Source organism: Lichenostomus cassidix, chromosome 14 (assembly GCF_008360975.1).
Source record: "Lichenostomus cassidix isolate B80296 chromosome 14, HeHo_3.0, whole genome shotgun sequence".
In the NCBI taxonomy this organism is placed as follows: Eukaryota; Metazoa; Chordata; class Aves; order Passeriformes; family Meliphagidae; genus Lichenostomus; species Lichenostomus cassidix.
Genome location: NC_139495.1, coordinates 8,889,296 through 8,911,815, shown reverse-complemented (window position 1 = coordinate 8,911,815; position 22,520 = coordinate 8,889,296). Strand labels below are relative to the sequence as shown.

General features: G+C 38.9%; 1 protein-coding gene across 2 annotated transcripts; it reads left to right on the top strand.

Annotated features, from left to right (window-relative positions):
* The first annotated feature begins 903 nt into the window (after nucleotides 1-903).
* GSPT1 (G1 to S phase transition 1) lies at nucleotides 904-20,801 on the top strand. 2 transcript variants are annotated; one of them, XM_085074806.1, is made up of 15 exons: nucleotides 904-1,343; nucleotides 10,343-10,390; nucleotides 10,776-10,817; nucleotides 11,558-11,788; nucleotides 12,746-12,779; nucleotides 13,252-13,329; nucleotides 13,509-13,689; nucleotides 14,063-14,217; nucleotides 15,186-15,326; nucleotides 16,072-16,165; nucleotides 16,502-16,582; nucleotides 17,155-17,328; nucleotides 17,771-17,860; nucleotides 18,182-18,350; nucleotides 19,060-20,801. In XM_085074806.1, the coding sequence occupies exons 1-15, from the start codon at nucleotides 1,049-1,051 to the stop codon at nucleotides 19,110-19,112; spliced, it is 1,866 nt and encodes a 621-aa protein (XP_084930932.1). In that variant the 5' UTR covers nucleotides 904-1,048; the 3' UTR covers nucleotides 19,113-20,801. The 2 variants fall into 2 exon arrangements, with proteins under 2 accessions (XP_084930932.1, XP_084930931.1); XM_085074805.1 differs by having other exon boundaries at nucleotides 10,343-10,393.
* Nucleotides 20,802-22,520: the final 1,719 nt, after the last annotated feature.

The window sequence follows — 22,520 nt, the reverse complement described above, 5'->3', positions numbered from 1 at the left end:
TCCTACAGCGTTCAAATATCAATAATGCTGCAGATGACTAGATCCTCTCATGTCAGCCCTCCAAGAAACTCCCTTGTCCCAAGTATTTACTTTGGATAGTTATAAACACACTGTACCTTACTGTGGAGCCCACTAACCACAATCTACCTGTTTCCTCCAAATATCCTTAACTTCAAGCAATGTTTTCTTGGGTTGTTCGTGGAATATTTGTTTTAAAAACTTCTGAAGAGTCATACCAGTCGAGAGCCTCAGTATTTAGAAGGCCCTACTGACTCTGGCTTAACTGGATGGGGATTTTTAAATTATAACAACCAAGTCACCGTGTCGTGTAGAATTACCGAGATTGGAACTTTCCACGCATGCTGTCCACTTCTGGCTGGACAGGTGGGGCAGCGTTCCCCATCGCACGCCCTGGGAGCGCGTGTGTCCCACAGCTTCCCTGGGAGCCCTGCCGAGCCAGCCAGGTGCCCCCGCGCTGTGTCCGTGCCCCTGTGCTCCCCAGCAGGGGCTCGGGGCGATGTGCCCCGATGGAGGCTGGAGGCAATGTGCCCCCATGGAAGCTGGAGGCGGCGGTGCCCCGCTGGAAGCTGGCCCGGCCGGTTCCCGTCCCGCCCGAGGCGTTCGCGCCAACTCCGTGTCGCGCGTCCCCTGGAGAAGGGGCGGGGCCGGCAGGGACGCACGGCGCGCGCGGAGCCTGCTGGGAGTTGCAGTTCCTGGGCGCGCGGAGGACGCAGGCAACTCCATTTCCCGTCTGTCGCGGGGAGGCGGGCCGAGGGTGCGCCCGAGCGGCATGACGGGTATTGTAGTTCCTGTGCCGCGCCTCGGACGTGTTACGGGACAGAGGCTGGGGGAGATAAAAACTACTGTGATGGCGGTGGGAGAGGCTGCCGGGAGGGGTACGGCGGCCCGGAGGCCACACTGGGCTCGCGTCGGGGCGGCGGAGCACACGCGGAATCGGCGGAGCGAGTGCTGAGTCGGTGCCGCCGCCGGCTCCCCCCTCACCCGGGAGACGCTTCGGGGCCGCGGAGCCTTGTGGGGCTGCCACAAAATGGAGGCGAACGGGAGCGGCAGCAGCAGCGACTCGGCTCCCGACTGCTGGGACCAGGCGGACATCGAGCCGGGCAGCGGCGCCGGCCCGGGCTGCGCCCCGCCGGCCGCGGAGGCCGAGGCGCAGCAGGAGCTGCTCGGGGCGGCCTTCAGCCGGCAGCTGAACGTCAACGCCAAGCCCTTCGTGCCCAACGTCCACGCCGCCGAGTTCGTGCCGTCCTTCCTGCGGGGCGGCCCGGCGCCCGGCCTGCCGCCGCCCTCGCCCCCGCCCGGCCTCCCGCCGCCGCCGCCGCTCGGTAACCGCGAGGCCGGCGGCGCGGGAGGCGAGGGAGGCAGGGAGGGATGGGGGCCATGTTGGGAGGGCGCGGGGCGAGCGGGGCGAGGGTGCCGGGCCGACGGGGCCGGGGAAAAGGCCAGGCGGGGCGGGCGAGCAGCCGGGCCGGGCTGGGGGGCGGCCCGGGGGTCGGGGGGCCCGGCCCGGGGCGGGAGCAGGTCCGACCGCGGGAGGGGCACGGCCGGGGGAGCCCAGCAGAGAGGGGCCGGGGAGGGGCTGCGGGGGCCGTGGAGCAGGGCAGGGCAGCCGGTGTGGGGCTGGTGCAGCCCCGATCGGTGGGGCCCGGCGGAGCGAGGCCGCGGGGCTCTGCGGGCTGTGCTGCGGGGCTGTGCCGGGCAGGGAGCAGCAGTGACCGACCGGGGGCTCTGGCTCACCGCGGATCCCGGGTGCGTTTCTCTGGGACCTTCGCTCGCCAAGGGTCACCCGTCATGGCAAAAAACCCACAGAGCTCTGCCCTTCCTGTCATATATAAAATAAATATAACACGTATTATATACGGCATATAATACTGTAGGAGTTGTGGGAGATTTTGGAGGTAATAAATTTTGTGTTGCTGGGGAGAAAAGCACTGCTTCAGTTACCAGTGGCTCAGATGTATCTGAAATGTATTTTGAAGATCATATCAAGTAATTTTTTTTTTCTAACATAATGCTGATAAAGGATTAGAAGGGAAGGGAATTTTGTCCAGCTGGCCTCAGTTAATGGAATAACTTGAAATTTACCCTGCTTTTAATTTCAAAGGATCTTTGTGTACGCAACCAATATTTATACTAGATTTACTTTGCATATGGGAAATTAAAGGAGAGCTACATTTTCATTTCCAGCTCCAAACTGAAGGTCCTTCTAAACATCACACATGCTGGTTAACTTTGTGATAGTGTTTTAATATCACTCCTGCAGCTAAGGAATTTGAGCTCTTCCTAATTTTTCCTATAATTTTCTGTATCCCTATTGGTATAATATGAAACAAGCTAGTGTTTCAGGTATTTATCTAGTAATTTAATTTCACTAAACACACGACTTGTTACATTATGTTTGGCACAGTTTCCTGTTGGTTGTGGCGTATTATTGTGTTCTGCTTTAATATATTAATTGGTCTTGCTCTCCCTAGAATCTAAAGTTAGTAGGTGTTAACTAGTCATATCTATAATTTTTATATGTGAGGCTTTAATATTTTTGTAACAGAATATTAACCTATTCCTTATGTTAGATTATATGTTCTCTACAGTTGTTCAGCACTCCTGATTTTTAGCAGAAATTGTAGCTCATGTCCTTTGCAAGCAGTGTCTAAGTGCATTAAAATATACTTCAGAGAAGCCATGGGCAGACTCCTGAATTCCATTTAGAATAAATGTATATGTTAAAGTACACATGTGTAAAGGTAGACTGGGTGGCTTGGGCCTATGGTGAACATGTGGCACACCTTTAACTAAACTTCAAAATCCACTCCATTTCTCAGATATTGCAATCTGAATTGAAGGTTTGCCTTTTTTAAAAAACTATGCAATCAATACTATGACGGAAAACTTTCTTAGTGTTTTGAATGTTATTAGAATAATTTTGACTTTTTTTTCTCCTGTCTGCTTTTGTAAGGTTTCATCTAAGGCTACGTGTAGTTAATTTTTTTGGTAGGATTTAAACTACATTTCCTCACCTACTCATTATATTTATTTCTTCATTCTCCTTTTCTCCACTCTTGCTGCTTCTGAGGCCTGTGACGAGCTTTTTCTTTCCAGATGTTAGGGATGACTACTAAAAGCTGTCTGATCATCTGGAGTGATCAGGATAGCTTTGCATCATAGTTACTGAGTACATTTCCTACACCGTGCTGTAGTCTGCCTGGTTTGAATTCACCTTAATTGTTATATCTTCTTTGAGATTTAGGATTTTGAGTTTCTCTGAGTACCTTCAATATCCCTAAGATTAAGCAGACAAAAATCTGCAGTTCAAAAAAACTAAATTTCATTCTTAACTGTAATACTGTATTTGTTAGGTACTCTTCCAGGTCTAATGTACTTGGTTACAGAGGGTAATTGACAGTTTTCTCCTTGCAGATGTTTGTGTAAGGTGACAACTACTTTCCTGGCTGGAAGAACTAGGTGGAGTTTGCTCTGGAAATAAGTCAGAACAACATGTGATTAGACAATGGTGCTGAATAGGTTACTTTTCAGCAACCCAGTTTGCTTGTGTTCCCACAGGGAGTTAGGTGCTCTGTGACACTCATTCTTCATTACATGATTTGTACTGGGAAGAATCTTAATTAACCTTGATTGTTAGGAGAAATATAAAAAGTTGGGTGTCACTTTAGGAATTTTAGTGGCCTAAAGTTAAGTTCTAGTAATGCTTTTCTTCTTGGAATTTTCTCTTGATGAGGTTTTGTTCAAGTCATAATTTCTTAATAATTCAAAGGAATTATTATAGATCAGGATAAATGTGTAGAAGCGGCATGGCATATAAAAAAATTCCACAGGAGTGATTCCATTGTGTGGCTGTAGTGTGATAATGTTTCCTTTTATGCACACTAACTTAATGTTTCTAGTAATTCAAATAAAATTCCTGTCACTTATGTTTGGAGCACAGAAATAGCACTCTCAGAAGCCATTTATGGAATAAGATGTTACCTTTCTAAAATTGGGAAACTCCTGAGACCTGCATTAAAACTTCTGGTTTACACATGCTTTCTTATTGTATATTAGGAAGAAAGCTGACTGATGTTTACCCCCAATATAATTTTCTATTGGGTAAGAGAGAATCAAAACAGTTCTGAAAATGCAATGTCAATCTGCATTTTTGTGGTAGATCTTGAATACTCACAGGATTCTTGGTAAAATTGATCACTGCTTCCTTGTATGGTCTTTACTGTATCTTATGCTAGTTTTTCTTTTCAGAAATAATTTTTAAGAATTCACTATTGGGTCTGCTTGAAGCAGGAGACTAAACTAGCTAACTCCTGGGATCCCTTCCAACCTGAATTGTTCGCCGATTTGAAGTATGCAGTGGTTGTAGCAAGAGAAAAAGCAGCATTAATACAAAAGTAACAAGAATAAAAAGTGTGACACATAGCAGCTGGTTTAAGGAAAGGCAGCGTTTATCCTTTTGGTGCTATTAGGGCTACTGTTTCATTTGGTTGTTCTCTTGACCAGTTCAAGTAAATTTCTGAATGTTAATGACTACACTTTAAACAACTTGCACCTACAGTCCTAAGCCAAGCAAACATCTGGCTTAAGATTCAGTGCCCCTGTTTGATATCCTCATTTGCCTGCAGTAGTCACTTCTGAAGCAGTTGTATTCAAGCAGCTGGACATCTTCAGCCTTCAAGTGTTGTAAATAAATGGATATAGCATTTTTCTTGCTTTTCCTTGCCCCCTTTTTTTCTGACCTTGTAGCAACTGCAACATCCATAATGTCAGTCAGATACAAGAGGTGGAGCTTCAGTATCTTCTATTTCATTTCTGAAACCTGTAGTTACCAGAGCAGGATGATGAGTTATCTGTATCACCAGGTTCCCCAAAGCCTGTTATCTCATTTTATACTGTAAGGCTCTTAGCATCTCAGTCCACAAGAGACTTCACTTTGCTTATGGACTTGCTGAGAAAGGCTTGTCTAAAGCTAGTAGCCCACCATTCAAGAAGCTGTTGTGTTAAAGCGTTACATGGTGTGTTCATGTCAGCCTTGGAACAGCCATGTGCTGATGATTTCCTCACAAGTGTTGGTAGTGCTACTGTTAATCCTTCAGAACTGCAAACTTGAACTGCTCACGTGGCAGTAAATCTGGGTTGTATTGAGAGTGCCAGTATATGGGATAAATAATTCTTATCTGAAAATCTTGATTTGAGTTGTCACTTGACTGTCTAGAGCAGTGTTCTGTATCAGCCTCTCTAGACAGATGAGCTGTATAACCACTTTTCAAGCAGGTGGTGCAGGGAAAGGCTGGATGTCTTGGCACTGACAGGTGATCAGATATAAAATACCTGTGTGATGCACTCAAAGTGCCAATGTGTTACACAGATGTCCTTTGTCTACATCTAAAGTGTCCCCAGGAAGGTGGCCAGGATTGTGTTGCTCATGTTGGAATAATTCATCACCCCTGTGGCCTTGCATGACTCCAGTAAAAGACACCCAGACCACTGGGAGTCAGCTGTGGAGTGGCTGAGCTGTCCTGGAGGCTGCAGCAGTCTGCTGACCATGTGTTTGGCACACTGCTTTGGGCTCCTGCTTGAATGTATTTGAAAGCATGATGTTATCTTAAAACTTGATTGCTCTGTCAAAATGAACAGGAAGATAAATTGGGATAATTCTTGGATTCTATTTACCATCTGGTTTTATAGTGCCACTTAAGGAATTTAGGGATTTTTCTCCTGTTTTGTGATGAGAGACATGGAAGCAAAAGAAGCAGTTGATTGTATGAAGCTAAAATGGAAAGATGGTTTTATTTTGATGTTTTCATTATGAGGGAATAAAGTAGTCATAATTTAATCTGTGAAATTAATGACTGTGTTTTGAAGAGGTCTACAGGAAAATGACAGTGATTAAATTTCAGTACAAATGTTAGTTTAGGACAGGTGATGCAATATGGCTTATACTAAAAATACCATGTTATGAGAGATCTTTGTCAGAGTGGAATCCTGAACTGTTGAAATACTGAGCTTGCTTTCTTGATTATCTATCTTAAAAATCAAGTTATCAACTGAGCACAAATACTTGGCATTAAGCAAAAGGGGTTTGCAGTATATTCCCTGAAAATCCCCATAAGCTTTTTTAGGCTTAGTTGTTAAGCAGCATGTCAAGTTTAGATAAGATAAACTTAAAGGTGTGTCCTCACTAGGGAAGGAAAAAGGTGGGTCTTTTACTAAGCTAGCATGTAATAAAATTCCATGAATATGGAACAAGTACTAATTTTTTTTGTGAATTTTACAGTCGTGTTAAACTATTAAATCTGCTCTTGCATTGGTATATTTTAAAAACTGGTGTGTCCACTGGTGAAGCTGGGGCATAGGCTGTGAAACAGGGCAGAGAGGAGAACATAATTTTGGGTTTAACTTTCAAAACAACTGCCTCACAGTGAACTCCTGAAAACCTTTTCTTTCTGTATATTTTTTAAACATTGAATATAAAACACTTTGTTTAGTTATAGAACTTATTTGTGCTTGAAGGAAATTTTTGCATGTTTTTGTTAACTGAGAATCTCTTGGGTTTTCTTTTTTTAATTCTGCTTCTCATGCTGTGTATGTTTGATGCAGACTTTTATTTTTTTACTCTAGTGTAATTCCCTTTATGCTTTCATTTGGAAAAGAAAGGCAAGGGGGACAAACATCTGTTATGTAACTCATGAAAACTGTTGAGACTGTGTGACTATTGTGTAAATATGTGCTGAACTCAGGTATTGGAATCACACATACAAAAAGGTGATGGGAATCCTATGGTGGGTGTCATGTATTTCTTCACTCTTCAGCCTTTCAGGAATTCCAGTGAAGGAACTTGATGCCTGTATTAGAGAAGCAATAACGAATTCACTATACCCATCATCTAAGTTTTGTAGATAAGATGTTTCTTTCAGACTGAATTTGCCTTTTTTTTTAATCTCTCTGCTCTGTGGTGCAGTTTCATTAACCCTGTAGCCTACCCCAGCTGTCAGGTTCCAGTCCTGTCTGGGTTCTTATCACTCCAGCGGCAGAGCAGGCTGGGAGCTGTGAGTGCTGCCATGTATTGCACCAAATTTATGCCTCTCCTCAATTCTGTGAAGGCATTTGCATTGTGGCTCAGGTAACTGCTGCTGAGGAATTACCAGTTAACTACTGAGCAGTTCTTGCTTGTGTGGAAACCTTTATCAGCTTTTTCTATGCATCTGGTAAACACTGAGGTTTGTGTAAAGATGGAGGTTGTCACTACTGCTTAGCAGTTGAGTTTGACTTTAATATTGTATTTTAACCACAGTTCTAATACTGATCCCTACTTTGCCAGCTGTACCTGTTCTATATATGAAAAACTTGCTATATTCTAATATAAATTTAATTTAAAAGCAATTTTCTATTATTTATATACCAGCATTCTAATATGTTAATGCTGCAAAGTCCCTGGCTTATAATCTTTTAAAACAATATTTTCAGAGGTTGGATGATAACTTCTAATTTGTTCTACTTGTGCAGCTTTGTGTGTTGTACAACAAAAATGCATACAGGTACAGAACTTGGTGTGATATGCAACAAACTCATCAGCAGTAGTAGAATGCTGTGCGAACGAAGTTGGCAGAGTAGATTCTTCAGGAATTTCTTTAGGACATGAGCTGTATTTTAAAGAGATCAATCACTGTGTTTTAAGAGTTGTGTAATTTTGGATTCTGTCTTGGTAGTGTGCATGCTCTTCCAGTGAATTTTACATTTAAAAAATCCCCACAGTTACCTTATCCAGACAAGACTCTGAATTACATAATGTCATTGTCTGATGGCACCAGTAGATAAATGCAGCATGTGTATCCATTTTTGCCTTTGGCATTGACAACAAAGATATTCCAAAAAATGTCCTAAGGCTCTGATGTTGAGCAGGACTAAAGATAAACCACTTACTCCATGTAATACCATGGATAATGTTGCAACAGCAGTTCTTGACTTAGAGCCTGAAGGAGGTATGGAGGATGCTGTGTAAAATCTAACAGTTGCTTATCATGTGTAGATCTAATACTTTGAGGCATTACTTCAAAAATCGGCATCGCTTAAGGCATATCCTGATGTAATCTGAAATTGTTTATCAGAAGTAAACAATTACTGGAGAGAGTGTTTATTTTTGTCACTTAGAGCATGTTAGTTTTGAAATTAAGGTTCTTTATTTATTTATTTACTTGGTTTCTTAACAATATTTTTTTAGAGAGTGGTTTATGTTTCTTTCTGCTTTGAAGAAACAGTATATGTTTGATATAATTCAGTGTCCTCTTCCAAAGCATGTCTGCCACTTGTGTACCAGAGTGACCAGAGTTTAATAAATGACTATGGTTATAGCTGAATTTCTGTTGCCCCCCTGGTTGTGTGGCACTAGAATGCCTCAGCATCTATGCACAAACTGTCTTACTGACTCTTGTGAGCTAGACTTGTACAAAATTTAGAGGGACTTTTTTTTCTACCTCGTCTCTGCTGGTTGTGAAGAAACTTCTCTCAGTGTGCTTATCTGCCGTATTGCTGACCAGAAAGTAAAAACTGAGTTTATATGAATGCTGTTGATTGACAATATATTTATAAGAAATTAACTAATTCTCCAACCACTTGTAGAACTTCTGTTTCAAGGCAAGTGCATTAATACTGCCATTTGATACATTTTTCATTACAGACAAACTTCTGGAATGAAATCAAAAGCTTGTTGAAATGATCTTTTAATTAAAATATTTATGCATGCCAACCACACACAGTATGTGTGCAATAGCCAACAATCTTCTGATGTGCTGCAAAATGGAGGCTTGAGGTTCATACCTAGATTTTGTGCCACCTGCTTACCACACTCATAAATGGGCTGATTTGAGTCTTTTCCAGCTGCCAAATGGGGGTAATACATCATTTCTTACAAAGGATCTCAGGGTATTCTATACTTACACTTCTACTGACTGTGTTAAATCATTCTCCTGAAGTCTCGGTGGTGTGTTTTTGGGCGTGCAGCTCATGTTTGATGTGACCCAGGAGTGCAGGGAATGGTTTCCTCTCAGGCGTTGCTGTGCCCCTCCGCAGTTTGCTGCTGGCCACTGATGTTGTGCTGTGACCCACATTCACCCTGCCTGCAAAGCTTTGTCCTCTGGCCCTCTGCCAGCTCTCCCAGCGCTGCTCCACTTTACAGAAGTCTGCAGCAAATACGCAAACAGTGCGAAAGCAAAGAGGCTTAGAATCAGGTCCTTCTCTGTATGGTTTTGTTCTTTTGAGGGGATTTGTTTCATCTTTAGGTCCCATCATGCATATGGAGCAAGTGATGCTCTAAGATCTGTGTTTAGAATTGAGTTGAAGGAGAGCTGGAGTGCAGCTAAGCTGAGGGTATGAATTTTGTATGTGGTTGGAAAAAAAAGGATAATGAACTTGTTTCAAAGCACTATGAAATTTAACTTATACCAAGAAAAAACGAAATAGGTTAAGGTTTTAGAGATAATTTTAGAAGGCCTCTTGATCATGTGAAATAATGTCCCAAAACATTGAGTTGTCAAAGCGTTGTAGGAATGTATCACTCCTAGTAGGTTTAATAATTAGTTTTACTTCAGCATGAAACTTACTGGCATGGTTTAGTGTATGAGAGGGTTGAGTGATTTATCCAAAAAACCATACTTGTGGCTTTGATACATGCACATGACTGGTGAGATTGCCCTCCAAGTAACGGGACTGTACTATGGTGTTTGAAAGGACTGACAAACTTACCAAATATCTCAATGGGTTTACTATCTCTTGACCCTCATAACTGCAGAAGATATTAAGAATTTGTTCTTAATAGCTTGTTTCTATTTTGTTCTCAACATTTAGTGGAAGTGAGGCACAATAGCAGTGTAGACATGCCTGTAAGCAGGAGCTGGCAGACCCTTTCCGTGCAGTTGTAACACCACACAAGCATTGTGTCTTTGGATACAATGAAACTGCTTTGACATTTTTAACCACCAGTTAGACACTAACAAATAGCCAGCATGCCCAAAAAGGATGGGCAGGTAAAATACCATGTATAGAAAAATTGCTTGCTTTAAATGTATCTTTCCATGCAGGGGTGAAAAATGGGCTGTTTTTATTTTCACTACTTCTAGGTATATTTTCACCACTTCTAGGCAGAGTTCTTTAGCAGTATTCGTGCTTAGAGGCTGTGTTTGGTACTGCTTGACAGGGAGGGAAGTGGTTATTCCTTCCATATGCTTCTTGTGATAAAGTTGGGAGATGGTTTTTTTATGCCAAAGTTTGGAAATTGGTTGCATCACTGTATTTGAAAAGTTAAACTTTTTTTTTTTCTCTGCAGGTGCACCTGTAGAGCCTTCTCCAGAGGAGCAGACAGCCTCTTGTGAAGGTAGTTGTTTTGGTGTTCTGATGCAGCTTCATTACACATGATTTTTTAAAAATTATTGCAAATAATCTCCTCGTTAAAATCTCTATGAAGCTTTTCCAATATTCATTATCCTCATACTACTCTTGTAAGGCAATGTGATTATCTGTAGTTATTTACAGTTTTATAGGCAGATGAGAAATGCTCATAAAGTGGCTTATGGAAGTTCATAAAACTAGCATGGAGCAGAATTTTTGAAATGAATCTGTATATTGAAAAACTTTGGCAAGTGCTAAAACATCTGAACTCTCCTTTTATTAATTTAGTCACTCATTTTATTTTGTTCTTGATTACTATCATGGTAAATATGTCTTTAATGCTTCCTCCTTTTTCCCTTTTTTCCTCCTAGGTTCAAATGCTGCTGTTAACATGGAAATTTCAGAATCTGTTGGTAAGATGAGAATTGTTCCTTTTCACTATTATAGTACTATAATGTACTAATGCAGTGCTTTTGCTGAATCACTGCAAACAAAATAGAAGAGCCTTTACATTTACAAATAGTCCTTACTGTTTTTTGTTGTGTCTTTCTATTTGGATGAGGAAAGAGGTAATTGAACACTAGTATGCACTGACAGGTGCAATTGGATTACTTGGACACCATAAAATGATCAGTGCTTTATTGAAAAATAATTTCATATTATAGAATAGTCCCATTAACATGTGTGGAATGATGATTAACAAAAAACTTCACAGTGGTCAGTAGTATCAACAATCAGAACATAGAAATTGGATTTTTCTCATTGTTTTTATATGGCTTATGAGTGAACTTAAACTGTAATCCCTCCCCTTGCTTTCTAAACATATGTGTGTGTCTGTGGATTCAGACCACTGTGCTGGTCTGAGTGGATCTTCAGATTTGTTTTTTCTTTATAAAATTGTTGCCTTGTTATAACAGAAGTTTCTTAATCCCTCTGAATCCTAGATTTCTTATGTCAGCCCACAAGCTATCTTGAAAGCTCCAGGCATTAGTAATTTCAGAAACAAGCAGCAGTTGTTCCTTTTTATATAGGAAAATGTTACCAGACCTGGTAGTTAAAGGGGCAGGGCATCTTTGGGGCAGGGGCTTTTCCCCAAAGTAATTCTTCTGAATTTCTTTATCTATTTGAATATATCTACCTGATTAATTTTTAGTGGAAAATGGAGAGACAGAAATGTCCCCAGAAGAGTCATGGGACCACAAAGAAGAACCAAGTGAAGCAGAGCTAGGAAGTGGTGGTCCCATGGGGGATGCAGGGCCTTCGGAAGAGAGCGCTCAGGAAATGATGGAAGAGGAGGAGGAAATACCAAAACCGAAATCTGTTGTAGCACCTCCAGGTGCTCCAAAAAAAGAGCACGTAAATGTAGTATTCATTGGACATGTAGGTAAGTTGTAAGTGAAGGTGAAGTAAATGGATTTATCTGTTGTGTATTATCCAGAATTCAGAGGATTAGAAATTAATGCTGTTATTTGTATTCACCATATCTTGAGGCTCACGAGAGCATTGTGGAAAATGAAAAATTTAAAGTTCTTTCAGGGGTAGAGTGCCACGGGCAGAATGTGTTCTCTTGCACAAAACAGTGCAAGTGTTCATGATTTCTCAGGTACCTGCCCCTGTTGAGTGCTGAAGTTAGACATCTGTGTTTATGATCTAAAGAACAAAATCAGACAGCGGTGTTTCTTTTCTGCTTATTTTAAATTAAAAGGGTAAGGGTTCTTGCTATTAGATTTAAAAAATTATTATTCTAAATATTAAAAATTGTAGAGTTACAAACAATTGATTAACGTTATTTATGGTTAAAAGAAAAATATCCTCATTTAATAATTTCAAGGAGCTTCAGAAAACCTTGAGTGGTGTCAAAAGTAGAGAAGAATTATTGAAACATGAGTTATACATAAATTCTGGTTTTTAATTTAAATAATTACTTACCACCTTAAAAGTACTGTGATTTAGTCCTTGGGTAAATTCAGAATGGTGTCACACAAAGTAAAGGGGCTGTGAGCAGAGGTACATCCCAATGTTGAAGAGCAGCCCACACAAGTTAGGGACAAGGGGTAAAGGAAGCAGGGAAAGCACTCTTAACCCTTGCTTTAGGTGGATCTTGGTGAGCGTTTTTTGTTATGGATAATGCTGAATTTATAGATATGAAAACATCATTTTCAAAATTTGGTGTAACTTAATTGACGAATTATGATGGGAGCAAGGGAAGGTGCAAGATGCTTCAAAAAACTTAGACTATGGTTAAAAAGTCTTTTGGAAATAAATTAGATTACTTAGTTCATAGTGGTTTGCTATTTCTAGAATTGTAAATTGTTAATTACTTAAATTTTTTTGGTTTTAGATGCTGGCAAGTCAACTATTGGAGGACAAATAATGTAAGGAAACTCTTAAAATTTTTAGATTTCCTGTTCTTATGAATTAAGACGAGTCAGTTAAAATGAGTAATATTTTCTTTGTGGATTTAATCAGCATAGGTTAATACTTTTATAACAGAATGGTGCTATCCCAGTCAATTTAGTTACTTATTGTCTTTGGAATTTCTTAATTCCAGCAGATTAATTTACTGCTATAGGATTCTCACTTAAGGGAAGCAACTATGTAAAACCAAACATTATCAAATTTTAAAAATTAATCACTTTCTTAGAATGTGGCTATCTGTATTTTAAAATTCAGTTTGAAACTGCTTTATACCCTTGGTTAAACTTCGTCCTCTTTGTGAAGATTAAAAAAAAATAATATCTTTATTCCCCAGTCATAAGAATCTGTAGGGTTTGTATAAGTATTTAGCTATTTGGAGATATATTTCTGCTTTATGTAAAATTACACTTTTATTTTCCCTCTTCTTAGGTATTTGACGGGAATGGTTGACAAAAGAACACTTGAAAAATATGAAAGAGAAGCTAAAGAAAAAAACAGAGAAACATGGTATGAACTTATTAAAGATAGTAGCACACTTTGCTCTTTTCACTGCAATGAAACTGGTTTAGCAATGCTGAGGTGGTTAAAATAATTAAGCAAAAAAAAGACATTTTATGACTAACATTGTGTATAAATTTAATAAAAATGAATACAAAAATAGAGTATTTGGGTTGGGATTTTTTCAGGTACCTTTCGTGGGCCTTAGACACAAACCAAGAAGAACGAGACAAAGGTAAAACAGTGGAAGTGGGTCGTGCCTATTTCGAAACGGAGAAGAAACACTTCACTATTTTAGATGCTCCTGGACACAAGAGCTTTGTTCCAAATATGATTGGTGGGGCTTCTCAAGCTGACCTTGCTGTGCTGGTAAGGACAAATCAAATACTTTTATTTTGCATATATTGTGGAATTAAGCTTCTGAGTTTTATTTTTTGTTTGCTTCTTCATTCTTTTAGTTACTTACAGCAGGCAGAATTTTCAAATGTGAAGTTTACCAAGATGAGCAAGGTTTGGAATAACTTAAGAGCTTCTTAAAGCTGTCAGCAGGTGTCATGTGATGTTTTTTTTAACATGTCAGTGCAAAACCGAATGGGTAATATTGAGGATATACCAGTGCACTTTGAAAGCTCATACTTGGTTTGATTACCCTAAGTTTTTTCAATAAGGCAGCATTATCGATTGTTGATTGTTCTGTTGAGAGAATTGTAGAACTTTGATTAAAATATGTATCTTTAATTAGGTTATTTCTGCAAGAAAAGGAGAGTTTGAAACTGGATTTGAGAAAGGTGGACAAACAAGAGAACATGCCATGTTAGCAAAAACAGCAGGTGTAAAGCATTTAATAGTTCTTATAAATAAAATGGATGATCCAACTGTAAACTGGAGTAATGAAAGGTGAGTTTAATGTTAAAAAAGATAATTTTCATTGACTGAAATAAAATAACTCCTACGTAATTTTTGTATCCCATTATTGTTGAAAGAATGGTTGACTGGTAGACTAAAGACAGAGGTTATAAAACCGGCAGGAAAACCAGAAGCATGGTGCCTAGGACAGTGCCTTTCAGCTAAGCTGGAAGGTCTGCACTATGACATTTACTTTCAGCTGCCTGAATCCATGCAGACATATCTAATAAATCTATGCATTCTAGCATAGTTTAAGTGTTGACTTGGAAACTTCATACTGCATCTAAAAAAGGAAGTGATTGTGTTTTCAGTAGTTAAGTTTGCGAGAGTTGTCAGAGAACCTGCTGTGTGTTCTGCCCAGAATTGTGGAAGTTTTTGTGGGAAGCCAGGAGGGCCTGTGCAACCTTGTGCCTACTTTACTAAGAGACTAAGGCATGCCCAATTGTGCTGTCTTGGTCCTGTCCCAGCCCTCTGACATCATTGAATTAGCCCCAGACTGAGAGGAGGCAGTGTAACAGAAATAAATAGCATGAAACCTTTAGGAACTGTGTAGGGAATTGGAGGAGACCAAGCCAGCGCTGAAGTGGCAGCCTGGAGCATGACCTCAGTAGGTGTGTGCATGGTCTGTGCTGCTGATCCAGCTGGCCTCGATCTCGTGCTTAAAGCAGCTCCAGCATATGCTGCTGCTCACCCAGCCCTGTAATTGAAGCGTATGGAGAGCACTGCTGATGCTTTATGGAGCAGAGGAATGAGGGGGAATAGGGGAATAGACAACACCAAGCTGTGCTGAAGACTGGGGAGAAGATGCAAATAGGTCTCCAGGCTTTATTAGGCTTGCTTGCTGCTCACACAGTAAATAAACTGATTGAAATGTCTGCGGGTTTTGTTGGGTTAAAGTACATTATTATGTTATGCTGGAATAAGTGGAACTTACTTTGATCTGCTTGTCATTTTAATAGATATGAGGAATGTAAAGAGAAACTGGTGCCATTTTTGAAGAAAGTTGGCTTCAATCCCAAAAAGGACATTCATTTCATGCCCTGCTCAGGACTGACTGGAGCAAACCTTAAAGAACAGTCAGAATTCTGTCCTTGGTATATGTATGTATCTGAAATTGAGCAACTTGAATATTTGCTATAGTTCAATAAAAGTAAATGCTACAGGGAAGCTGGGAAGTAGCAGAGCGTGGTATGTTGTAGTTGTGTGCCAAAGTGCTTAAGGAAATACAGTCAGCAATACAAGAGCACAGCCATGCAATGTGCCAATGAAAAGCATTTGCTAACTGCAGAAGATTATTAGTAAAATATTAGCAGTGTTCTTTGGCTGTGTGAGTTCAGTGCCTTACAAGCATTTGAATTTGCCAGTGATGCTGCAGTTGATGTTGCTAGAATGAGTAATTGTTTGATGTGAACAGTTTGCTTGAAGCTGTATTATAATTAGGGACAAGCCATGTCTCTCAGTGGATGACATATTTTTCAATATTGTTCAGTATACTTTAAAAAGTATTAATGGAAATCACATTTGAACCTAGTTTGTGGTTTTGTATTTCCAAAATATATTACACATCTGTTGTGATTCTCAAAGGAATAATTAATTTGTGTAAAATATGCCTGTAACGTAACTTAAAAACATGCATTTCCTGGGTATTAACATGTTAGCTGAGGTAAAGTGGACACTACTGATGGGATGTTAAAATAGATTTAGCTGTCTTTAGCTGTCATTGTTATAAATGATGACAAAATTAAGATTATTCCTTTTGTTGGACTGCATTTATCCATTCTGAGTAATTTCTTTTAAATGGAAGGGTGCTCACGAAATTGAAACAAATGCCTTCTGCTCTTTTAGTGGATTACCATTTATTCCATACCTGGATAATTTGCCAAACTTCAACCGTTCAGTTGATGGACCAATCAGGCTGCCAATTGTGGATAAATATAAGGTACAAATTAAAATAATAACATAGAAAGTATAAATAGACTGTTTTCAGAAAGCAGCAAATGGACTATTTACTGTATTTTTAGGGGGTATCTTTTTTTCTTTGCTAATGTTACATTTCCAGCTGTAGAATAGAGGCAGGAAGGGGAAGTAATTTTGGCATTATATGAAGCTCCTAAAATATGTAATCTTTCATGAGAACAATTTCCAAAATACTAAGTATAGTAGAGCTAGATAACTTCATAGAGTTAAGTAATCAAACTTAGAAATAAATCATAAATAGAGTAGACTCTTTAGGAAAATGTTTTCAATTGCTATGTAATGATTTCTTTTTGTTAAGGATATGGGCACTGTGGTCCTTGGGAAGCTGGAGTCGGGCTCTATTTGCAAAGGACAACAGCTTGTGATGATGCCAAACAAGGTACAGTAAGGTTTAGCTATTAAAGAATTTTACTACCTTAAAATAAGAGCTTGGTTCTTAAAGATACTCATTACTTTAAATCAGAAAATGTTCTGTTCCTCTGTTGAACACAACTAGGCTCTCGTGTTTTACATGGGTGATGTTTCTGGGGACAGGGGGTGTGTGTAGTTCCTTAGCATTCAGAATTTGGGTTTTCCTGCCTTAGTAAACTCAGTTGCTGGACTACAAATCATCACACTTGAACTGGGTTTTATTTTGTATTTGTACAGTTGGCCCACTAAACCTTTTTCCTGCTGTGGGTTAAAGGTTTGCTCAAAGGTTTACTTCTTTCCCCCTCCCCCATGGTCTTTTTTTCTTTCCCACAACAGGAAACAGGAAAAAAATTTCTTTCAAAAAATCCAAGTATTAATAATTCATCATAGAAATATTTTAAATGTTCTGTTCTTGACAGAACCAAGTATGATGAATTTAAATTGTAATGGAATTATTTATTGAAATACTGTCATATTACAATTATTTTGTACCAGACTACAATATTCACAATGCAAAACTATGTTTTTGTTTTCTTTAAGCACAATGTGGAAGTTCTTGGAATCCTTTCTGATGATGTAGAAACTGACTCTGTAGCCCCAGGTGAAAATCTAAAGATCAGACTGAAGGGAATTGAAGAGGAGGAGATCCTTCCAGGATTTATTCTCTGTGATCTCAACAACCTTTGTCATTCTGGACGCACGTTTGATGCCCAGGTAGAATGACTACATTTAATTGCTTTACAGAGGGATAAAAACCATGGAAATATTTTGTGTTTCACCAAAGCTAAAACATCAACAGTTTGAAGTTTCAGTTCAGATTTTTTTATTCACTACCATATCTCTAAATTGGCAGTAACATACAAACTTAACCCTGACATCATAAATTTGAGTTTTTAAAACATCATTTGTTTTGAATGTAACTTCTCAGTGAAGTTTAGATACTTATAATGGTGAAAGCAAGACCTCATCAGGCCAATTCTTCAATTTTTAACTTTCATAATATAAACAAGTTAGTGACTTAAAATTTTGGTTCTTTGACAAAAATTTGTTTGTATGTTGTTCAATAGAAATTTTAATATAGTTCTGTATTTGATTATTCTCTGTTCTTTTATAAATGAAATTAGGAAAAATGCACTTATTTTGAATTGTTTTACAGATAGTGATAATTGAGCACAAATCCATTATCTGCCCAGGTTATAATGCAGTGCTGCACATCCACACCTGTATTGAAGAAGTTGAGATAACAGTAAGTGTCATTTTAAGTTGTGATGTCAATATGAACAATCCAGTTGTTGGGATGAGGAGTTCTTTCATGTCATACGTCTGTAGGGCAACTAATGCAACAAAGCACCAGCCTTAAAAGGAATTCTTGGTCAGTGCCCTAACACAAACAAGAATGGCTGTAACTCTTAGCATAAGCCTTCTGAAAAGTGTAAGTTGTTACTGAATAAATCAATTTTTTTCATATATTTGTAAGTATTTTCTTTCTTAGACCAATTCTGGTTTTTTGTAAAGAAAAATAACCCTTGTTTTAGCACTCACATCTATTAAATTTTTTCTTATACAGGCCTTAATCTGCTTGGTAGACAAAAAAACAGGAGAAAAAAGTAAGACACGACCCCGTTTTGTGAAACAAGATCAAGTCTGCATTGCCCGTTTAAGGACAGCAGGGACGATCTGCCTTGAGACATTCAAAGATTTCCCTCAGATGGGTCGCTTCACCTTAAGGGATGAGGGTAAGGCTGCTTCAGCAACAGTTACTGACTGCTGCAAAAATAGACTTACTTGAAACAGGAGCTCATGCATGGCAATGAGGTATTCAGATGCTGGGATCTAGTGAAAATCACTCTCTGGGTAACAATGGAAAAGTAAAACTAAGCAAATTGTTGTCATTGTGCAGAGTTCTTGCTAGTAACAGAGAGCCAGTTTCATTTGAATAATGTACAGAAATGTGCATTGTAAACCAGAAGATTGGATTTGAAAAATTACCAGCAGTGCTTTTTTTTACGTGTCCTGGAATGTCCACCTTCAATATGAATACCATAATTTCAGTATTTAAAGTTAGAAAATATCAGGGGGTTCCGTGTTGGGCTGTAACTCATGCACACCCTGGTAAAACTCCCAGATTAGTGGGATGCATTTAAAATTACCTTGAAAAGCAGTAAACTGATCTGGTAGTGATTCTGCCTTGCCTTCTCCTTAGATGAGTGTACAAGCACACCTTCCACAATCCACATTGTGTTCTTTACTGTCAGAATAGCAGGCTTACTATATCAGATTTTATTGTGCTTTTAAAATACACTGATGCTGCAACATAACAATTTATTCTCTATGATTTCTAATACTCTCAAGAGCCTGTGTTTTGGGGAAAGTTTTCATGTTCTTGGAGACTTCTACATTCCTTTCACAGTAAATATAACTCTACTGTTTGTCTCCTTGGTTTAGGTAAGACCATTGCAATTGGAAAAGTTCTGAAACTGGTTCCAGAGAAGGACTAAGCATTTTTCTCAATGACCCCGCACAATACTGTGAGGAAAATCGACTCAGCAAAAGCCTACTTCACACCGCCTTCTTATTTTCTGCCCATTGATAAACTTCTCCCCATATTTTGCAAAGACAAATTTCACAGCAAAGGTCCACATTATGTCAGCTTTCTCATATTGAGAGCTCTGCTATGCCACTGTTGAATTTTCCCAAAAAGAATTTTTTTTTTCTCCCAAATTCTGCTTCCTTGGAAAGATTCGGCAATAGCTTTGTAAGTGATGTGGACATAATTGCCTATAATTATGAAAAATATAAAGGATTTTTAATGTTTAATTTCCCCCCAGCATATATATTAAGACCTCTTTTTTTCCAGGCAGATCATTCAGAGTGTGCGAGTGTGTGTGCACATGTTACAAAGATGACTACCATGTTAATAAACTATTCAATTTGAAATCTTTTTCGGTATTGGAATTGCTTTTGAATAATGTTTTTTATCCGGATGTAACGCAGTTGCATTAGCTTTTTAACTTCCCAGTAACCTGGATATTTGGTTACTTGGACTTTTCTAAACTCCTCAGCCTCCCCACACACACAGTTTTGAAAGAGGCAATTGGGCACTCAACCAAGTTTGTATTAAAATAATTAGGTTTGCCCCTTCCCTTTCTTGAATGCATTCTGAAAATTTAAAAACATTCATGCAAACGTGGCACCTTCATTAGCTTTACATTTGTTAATATCTTCAGCAAATTTAGGTTGACTTAACATCATTACTAGACACAGTCAATTTTGAAGGCTAGAACTACATATTGTGTCTTTATAAAAATTCAGCATTATTAAATTCTTAACTGCAGAAAATGCTAACAACCAGTAAATCAGTGAAACTTGCAAAAATAAGAGAATCTGTGGCAATAGTGCCTATTAGTATTTATAAGAACTACATTTTGTGGGAGAATTGGGCCAATTAAAAAGTGCCAGTTACAGAAATTACTCAGTTCACCCTGTCTTTAATTTAGAGGGCTGGATAATAATCCTTGCTGTTTTAAAGATCAGTCTGAACTGAGAGGGAGAAAGACTATTTAAATCCCTGAGAGTTTGCACATACTGAAATATGGGAGGGTCAGAATCAAGCACAGTCTGTAAATTTTTGCATATCAAAAAGAGGTGTAAGCTTATGAGGACCAGTGAAGTTTTTCTTGAGAAATTAAAGCAAAACTGGTTCAAAATAAAGCTTACTCAGTACAACTTGAAGGAGCTGCATAATAAACCCTGTTTAGCTGCACTTTGAAAATGGACTGTCTGCAATTGCTGTCCTGATTTTTACAATTAGGATGAAGGCTAAGGGATTTTTTTCATTTCCCAGAGTATTCGTAGTAATTATTAAAAAGTATCTTCCGAGCTTCTTCAGAATCTTAAACTAAACATTCTCAGCTGTAAAATTGGTGAGCCCATCTTCTCCCCCAAAAGTCTACAGTCTAGTGACTGTATTTGAATTGACAGATAACTCAAAACTGAAACAGATTTACCTTTTCTGGGATTTTTTTTTGTTTGTTTTGTTTGTTTCTTTGTAACTGTGGAACTCCCATTCATTTCACTTATAGCTACATTGTATGGACAGAAGAAGTTATTGTCCTTCAGTTTCATATGACTACACTTGTAGCTACCGTAATGCATGGAATTTAAATAAATTTTATTATGTCTGCAAATCTCTGGGCTTTTATTTTTCTGATAAATCAGGGTTTAAAAAGTAACTTTTTTTTTTTACCAAGTGAAAAAATCCCACAGTTCCTTGGATCTTAAACTAAGGAAGAAATTAAAAGCCAAGGAAACTTACTGTGTTGTTCATGCTCTGGACTGACAAGATTTCCAGTTATCTGACTGCATTCTTGAAGTAAGCTCATGGATCTGAAATTTGCAAACACCATTATTGGAGAATACTTTCAGTTAGATGCCTAAATTGTTAGGTCTTTTAAAACTTTTTTTTTTAAGGCATTGAAATGCATCTGAAGACTACATGATGCTCCAGCATCAGTTTTCCACTTTTGAGCAAACTTAATGTGCGATTCCAAAACTTCATCATTTTGAGGCTGGACTGAGTATTTATTATTAAACTGAATCATCTGGTAGGTTGGAATATCAGTAGACAGAAAGTTTGAGTATTTCCATTATTCATCCTATCTAGTGCATTTTATTACCATTTCCATAATTCCAGTTAATGTCACCTTGTCTGTAAAGGGAGAGGGTGTATTATTACAAATTCATTAAAAGAATCCACATTATGCAATTAAAGATACTGCTATCCTGTAGGAGGTTTTTACTTGGGTATGAAATATTTGCATTTCCTAGCAAATATATGAAAATGTAAGGCATAAATCTACACTAATTGGCTGCATTTTGGATAGAAGAGCTGGAAGTACATTGTATTTGAATAGTCCTCCGATTACATCTCAATTTTTTCATTTCATCTCCATTCTACATTTTATAGTCCCATTTTTGCTACTATTAAATACAGCTAAATCTAGATAAAAGAAGAAAAAAAGATAATGTGGCTTTGTTGGAAATAAATACTATTTGCTGATTCACTGATGTAATAAACTTTTTTAAATGACCATTTTGAATACTTCCTTTTGTGAAAACGTGGTATGCTGTTTTGAAGACAAAACAAAAATAAAGGAGCTGTGCAACCACAACAGTTGAAAGGAAGGAGGGAAAAAAAAGAGGACATAAAAGTTGGATTGAAGATACAGCACCCCTAGGAGTACTGCCAGGGGAACTGTGCTTGCATGGGATACTGGCAGGATATTCCTAGGTCCTGGCATAGCTTTAACTCATGCCAGCAAAACCCTGAGTGTGTTTCTGCAGAAAGGAGGGATTTGGTTTGGTTTTCTTCCTCTGTATAATGGCATTTGCAGTGTGGTACTGATGAGGATCACACCTATTCTCTCTGATTGTTGGCCAAAGTTTGTAGTGTAGACATGGCTTAAGTGTTTAGCCATGATGTAACTTATAAAAACATACGTTATTATTCTATAAATTAAGACCTTGTATGTCTTTGAACTGAAAACCTCGGTATATGTAACAAAAATTAAATGCAAAAAATAAAATCTGAACGTGCAGCAGTGCTAATTCTTTGGCAACTGGAAAATAATTCCTTGCTTTGGCAAGCTACAAGAAGTAAAGCACACTAGTTGGAGGAATGGGTACAGCAATCAGTTGAATAACATTGCCATCAACTGCCTACTTGAAACCATTCCAGCTACCTTGGTCATCTTTGCAGACAATCAGGAACTGATTCACAAACATGATGACAGCAGTTTCCTGAGACACTTACTCTGGTAGTAAATTGTGTTCCTGAACAGCAAGCTATAGATGATGGTGTAATAGTGTTGTAAGAAAAACAGCTGCTTTAAGGAGGTTTATCCATG